The sequence below is a fragment of the Halyomorpha halys genome, unplaced genomic scaffold, assembly GCF_000696795.3.
Source record: "Halyomorpha halys isolate HHAL.00 unplaced genomic scaffold, Hhal_1.1 Scaffold17.1, whole genome shotgun sequence".
NCBI lineage: Eukaryota > Metazoa > Arthropoda > Insecta > Hemiptera > Pentatomidae > Halyomorpha > Halyomorpha halys.
In genome coordinates, this window is record NW_027112056.1 from 235,315 (window position 1) to 241,762 (window position 6,448).

At 26.8% G+C, this 6,448-nt stretch overlaps 1 protein-coding gene across 17 annotated transcripts in view; it reads right to left on the minus strand.

Moving 5' to 3' along the window:
- The window catches only part of LOC106680323 (oxidation resistance protein 1), an 867,959-nt gene that overhangs the window by 187,937 nt on the left and 673,574 nt on the right, over window positions 1-6,448 (minus strand). For 15 of the 17 annotated variants that reach the window (XM_067049996.1, XM_067049998.1, XM_067049995.1 and 12 more), the window contains 2 exons: window positions 3,241-3,454; window positions 943-1,067 (listed from right to left, as the gene is read on the minus strand). In XM_067049996.1, coding sequence (XP_066906097.1) covers window positions 943-1,067; window positions 3,241-3,454 — 339 coding nt within the window. Of the gene's footprint in view, window positions 1-942; window positions 1,068-3,240; window positions 3,455-4,500; window positions 4,638-5,075; window positions 5,225-6,448 lie in introns of those variants that run through there. The other 2 variants (XM_067050010.1, XM_067050009.1) reach the window with 2 other exon arrangements.

Consider the following 6,448-nt stretch of genomic DNA (forward strand, 5'->3'; position numbering starts at 1 on the left):
TTTGTATCTTTTTAGCCCTGATGAAGCCCTGCAAAGTGGGGCGAAACGTTGGAAAATAAATAGTTGTAAACTATTTTTATTTCTCCTTTGACCGCAACCCTGACCATCTCCCTATATATCAATTTTTACGGTCAACTATACATACATATATAAACTAAATTAAAATTTTTCAAGTCAACTCCTTATATAATAAATATTAAAGAATTATAAACAAAGCTATTAAATAGGTAAATAAATCAAAATAGTGTATACAAAAATACACGAACGCTCGTAAAATTCAGTAAATGACAAGAATCCATATAGAGCTTATTTTATCTTCTTTCTTCTATCCATGATGGTTAAAATCTTAATCAATTTGGGTTCAAATAATGGTATAATAAATACAATAAAATAAAGTATATATTTAAGGTATTAGCAGTAATAGTACATGAACTGTTACCATTCTTAGATAATTGTATCAAAAAAATAATAACAACATTATTGTAATTGTCATTACAAAAATTATTTAAGAACGATAACAGTTCTTATACGACCTGATATACATTAACTGAAATCTTCTGGTGTATTGAAGTAATTAGATAAGATATTATATATATTCTATTCATAAATATATATCAATTTATAATTTGTACTTATATGGATTAATCAATAGTTATTTTAAGAACTGAATCCATAAGCAGAAATTTTTCTAGTTCAATATTCTCAATCAATCTGTTATTGGAGAATAGTATGGTTATTACTGTGCTCTAAATACCTCATTAATCACCTAACTCATTTTGAAAGGACACAAAAGAAAATTTAGTGTACCGAGGAAACATTTGAATGGTCGAAGAAAACCTTTCACCTCCAAGCTACTCTACTCACTTGACGATGATTATATATTTTTAGAAAATGACTATCAAGCTTAAAAATGACTAAATACTAGTTTTAAAATATCCTTACCTGTCCATCTGTAATATGCCTCACATTTATTTTAAGAAATTTTTCAAGAAGAGGAGAAGATGGGGTTCCGACCCTTTCGACATGACCAGGCTTCGGGGAACTGACCCGTAAGGTCTCAAGCATGTCTGTAAACATTATTAAAGAAAAACAATTAATATTAAACATTAATAATCAATACATATTTAAAATCTTTAGAGTTGAATAAGCAGTAGGGTACTGTTAATGATCCTTAGCAACTCAATTATTCCACAGATGTTAGTCAAGTGGTAATTAGTGTGGTGAACGAAACTTGAACTATGATATTACAGAAAACTGTAATATCGTTGAGCAAAGATATCTTGAATAGTCTCTCCATTGTAAGATAAAGTATGTGTCTGGGTATTCAGTACTAACAAGTTAAATGAAGGTACAAAGGATTCTTAATTTTTGCATAATAATGAATAATAAAATAACAGATAGTAAAAAGTTAACCTCAACTTTGAATAAAAAGGAATAAGAAGCGAAAACTATACACTGTTTACCTTACGCATTGTGGAATAATCCATCCAAAAATACATGGAATTTTGTAAGCAAAATCAGTTTGGACAAACATTAGGTCAGGAAAATAATAGTTATTCAATTAGATAATTTATTGTAGACATGAGTGGATAAAAGTGCATATTTTAGGAAAAATATGAATTTTTGCTCCGAAAAAGATTTTAAATTCTCCTTCCTACATAAAACCTTCTTTATTTAATTTTTCTAAACCTTACTAATATTGTGATAGTGTTCGGAAGTTAAAATTGAGTTTACAAGTCTAAAATAGAAATAACAATATAAATTTTTCTCAGATTCATATATCTATAATAAAACACCATCATCCACTCAAGTCTTCAATTAAGTTTTACTGAAGGGTATATATTTATATAGTGTATAATACTTCTTGATTTTTAAAAATAAGTGTCTAATACAGTCTAAACTCTGTAACTCAATATTTTAGGTAAACAATGTTTCTCGATACATTAATAGATAACATTGAACACCTTAATTCAAATACAAGACTCAATATCTCAGAATATAATAGAAAGGAGTGTTCGAGAATGGGTCTTGGAGAAGAAGAAGAAGAATGAAAGAGGGGCTGATGGAACTGTTCAGAGAACCCAACATCACGGCATTAGTGAAAAGAGCTTAAATAGGATAGACGAGTAGAGAGGATGCCTGATCAAAGGATATCCAAGAAGATACTATTTTGGAAACCAAATTAAAAAAACGAAAAAGAGGACGCCCCCGGATAAGATGGTTGGACAAAATGGAGGAGGATCTAAGGCAGTTGAATGTGGAGATGGAGATAGAGAGAGCAAGAGATCGTGGAGATTGCTTGGCTGTGGTGGAGGAGGATATATTATAACAAAAATATATCTCCGAATTTAAATTACGATAGCAGTAACTCTTAAACCCTACAAGTGAAATTAGGATGATCGGGAGACTATAACACAAAATATTTGCTGATCCAACATATCTTGCTAAAATAATACTTAATAGTTTATACTGACGAGTAACAGTATGTTTCTTCTCTCATAAAAATATAAAGTCAGACCGTCATTGTTTACCATGTGAATTTCTTACACTTTTCAATGGTATCAAAGAAGCAAGCAAATATGTTTAAAAGTTTTTACTTCTATACTTAAACTCATAAGAAAATTAAATGACTTAAAAAAATTAATTTCTTCATAATTCAATAACTCAATGTAAAATATACCTCCATTCAATTTTGAATAATCAAGAGTTTACAGTATCTACAAAGATTTTTAATATTTAGGCCAGAGAAAACAATAATAATAAAATAAAATAAAAATAAGATAATAAAATATCTAATTTTAACATCATTATTAGAAGCTATATTCTTGCTCAACTTCCTTTTAATTGCCACAAAAGTTATACAGTGTATTTACATGTAAAAAAAAACAAAAACATAAAAGACTTTGACCGTTTACCTTTTATTATTTAATCCCAAGAGGCTCTACTGCAATCATATTTTATATAACATTAAATTGTTTTTTTAGAAAACTTCAACTTTAATAAAGTTTGAATTTATAAAAAAGAGGTATATTAGCTTTCAACCGGAAATAAAATGAACAACTGAAAACATCATAAATTCAAGAAGTAAAAAGGTTTTTATAAATAACAAATAAATAATAACCTAAGCCGATTTTCAAAGTCAAAAATTACATAAAATTAGGCTGAAGAATTTCTCACACTTTCTGAACCAAAATTATTTAACCTATTTGGTAACAGTCAATCTAAAAAAAATATATATACCTTCTTCATCAGTGTTATCACTTCTTTCTGTAGAAGTTGTGTGAGAAGCTCCATCTTCGTCTCCTTCCTTTTCTTTTTTACCTTCTTTGTCTGGTACTCTGATAACTTGACCAGGAAAAACTGTCCGTGCAGCGAGACGATTTAGTTTAACCAATTCTGAAGGAGTTGTATCGAATCTTGCAGCAACAGATGTCAGAGTATCTGTGGCTTCCACCTGAAACAAATTTTGTTTATTAGTATCATAATATAATATAATATAGCATTATATATATGTGCATATAAAAATAAATTTAAAAAAAAATAAAGAAATGGATAGTACAATAAAGTTAATATATGTCAAGTGACAGATAACTGTGCCACATACATTTTTTAAAATCAAACTTTTATCAGTCAAATGAACAGGTGATAAGCAAAGATAAATCTAATAATTTTATTTACAGCTCTGATTTATTCAAAACTTGAATACGAATCATCACAAGCTATATTCCCAGAAATTGTACTTCATACATCAATAAAAACTTTTATGACTTAACTTTTTGAAAAATAAAAATTAAATTGTTTATTATCCTTAACTGGTTGTATCATAATAAAATGCCAGTTTTTGAAGTGATACATTTTTAATATTTATGAATAAAATAATAATTTACTAATTAGTATTTTAGTTATAAAGAAGTAACTGATGCAGAACTTTAATTTTAAATTAAGGCCATTTTTCCTACATGGTCATTGATTCATTATTGGCAATGACCATCGAAAATATTTAAGTGAAAATTAAAGTTAGTTGATATTCTTAGTATATTGCCAACATTTGGACTGCAACCTGGACCATTTCTTTTTTTTATCTAACATATGTTAACAATTTATAAATAATATGAAAACAAAAATAAATAATTTAAGTTCTTTAGTTTTAAACATATGTACCTCAAGCAATAATCACAATTAACAAGTGATCGTTTCTTTTCATGGCACTGAATTATTTCCTAAATATTATATTAATATGAAAAGTCTTTCTGAAATTAATTTATAGTTAGACTATGAGGTTATATTAAGAATTATAAGCTAATTCATTAAAACTGTTTAAAAACCAAGGTCATACTTTTCTTTATTATGAAATTATACAGTACATTCATATTTTATTAATTTTGAACCGAAAATTGACAGATTTTGAGTAAAATAAAGAAAAATTACAATTAATCTACAAAACAAAATGTTAATAATCATTCTGTTAAGTTCAATAATTTAACACAAACTTGGACTAACCGCTGATTTTTCTCCAATAACTCCTTGATTATAAAAACTCTGAATATAATCCCAGACACTTTGAAACATATTTCAATAAAGTAATTCAACCAAATTAAAAATAATGCGGCAAAATAAAGCATACTACAACAAGCAAACATGCTCACTACTAATAAGATTATTTTTACTTGTTTCACCTACATCCTCATTCAACCTTATCAATGAGCTTATGATAAGATTTCATTTATCTTCATAATGAGCAGTATTTTTAGATAAAGTTTTAACGTTAAGTTATCAAAATCAGTAAAATAAAAGTTAGTAAAGTAAAATTGTAAAAAAGACTTTTATGTTTGATAAGAATCATATAAGGAAAATCCCATGACTTAGAAAACTCTAGTGTTAGAAATAAAATATAGGTGTTAGGAAAACATAGACTATTATATAATTTAACATTTTATTTATTATATCAAAAACAAAACTCAATACAGTCAATATTTAATACTAATCATAATTACACTATTGCAACTACAAAATCAGCACAAAGTTTTATTATACAAAGCTACAAACGATGTATTTGAAAATTCTTAACACCTCACCTTAAGATAAAGGTGATTTTTACTATCTCTGAATGTAAATGGCATTTCGAACATCCAATGTAAAATGAAAACCAAATTAAATTCTCCAACATAAAACTGGGGTTAAAAGTCAAATGACACAACACTATTAGTTTATTTCTTTTCATTTCATTATTTCAAAGAATTTTTACAAAACTTCTTATCAAATAGCTGATTTTAAAAGATTAAAAAGCATTACAACTGTTATAGAGGAAAGAGTAAACAGAACGCTGGCTAACCTTCGTTGCAACCTACCCACATATTTATAACCTGACGTTGGATAAGGTAAGACTTTACCTTATCTAAAATGTAAAATGTTATTGTTTATAATTTCTCTTTTCTTTAACATTTGTCAATAATCTTTACATAGAATTTTTGTTTAAAATGTCTTCAAATTGGGTTATGTATTTTTGTTAAAACTCTTATATTTAGATTTTTTGCGACAGTATAAAATTAAAAAAATATTTTTTTTTTTACTTAAACAAAATACAAAATAAATTATTTATTGGTCAAAGAAAAAACATAAATAAACAAAAATTATTTATTTATGCCAACGTTTCGATCTGAGTTTAAGGTCGTCATCAGGGCTAAAGAACAAAAGAGATAACAACCATCATGTAGAGAAAAATAAAATTGAAAAGATATAGTATACAAACAAATTTGGAATTATACAAAATATTGAATTAAATAGTACAAAACAATTTATTGATAATCATGGAATTAGATAGTAGCAGACTGATAACGATGAAAGATGAAATATGTACATATATATATAGTTTATATATATAGTTATATGTACAGGTATATAAGTTAATACTCACACTGTTATTCATATATGTCACTCTCTCACTATATTTCATTTTCTGTCATATTGTTCAATTTGTAGATTCAAATTTGTTTTTTAGTTTTTTAGACACTACTTTTATATCTTATATTACACATATCTTCTTACCTACATAATACTATATTTCATCTTCAATGTTATCAATCTGCTACTGTCTAATTTTATGGTTATCAATCAATTATTTTGTATTATTTAATTCAATATTTTGTATAATTCCAAATTTGTTTGTATACTATTTGTTTTCAATTTTATTTTTCTCTAAATGATGGTTGTTATCTCTTTTGTTCTATAGCCCTGATGAAGACCTGAAAATATTTATTTATGCCGACGTTTCGACCTGAGGAAACGTCGGCATAAATAAATATTTTTTTATAATCTTTAAATTTCTTTCTTGAGACTGGCAATTTTTTTACTAAATAATTCAACACACTATCCAAATTTTAGTCTCAAAACATTTATTTCATTTACACGTCCAACGTTTCGGCCAATTCGGCCATCTTCAGGGACATCT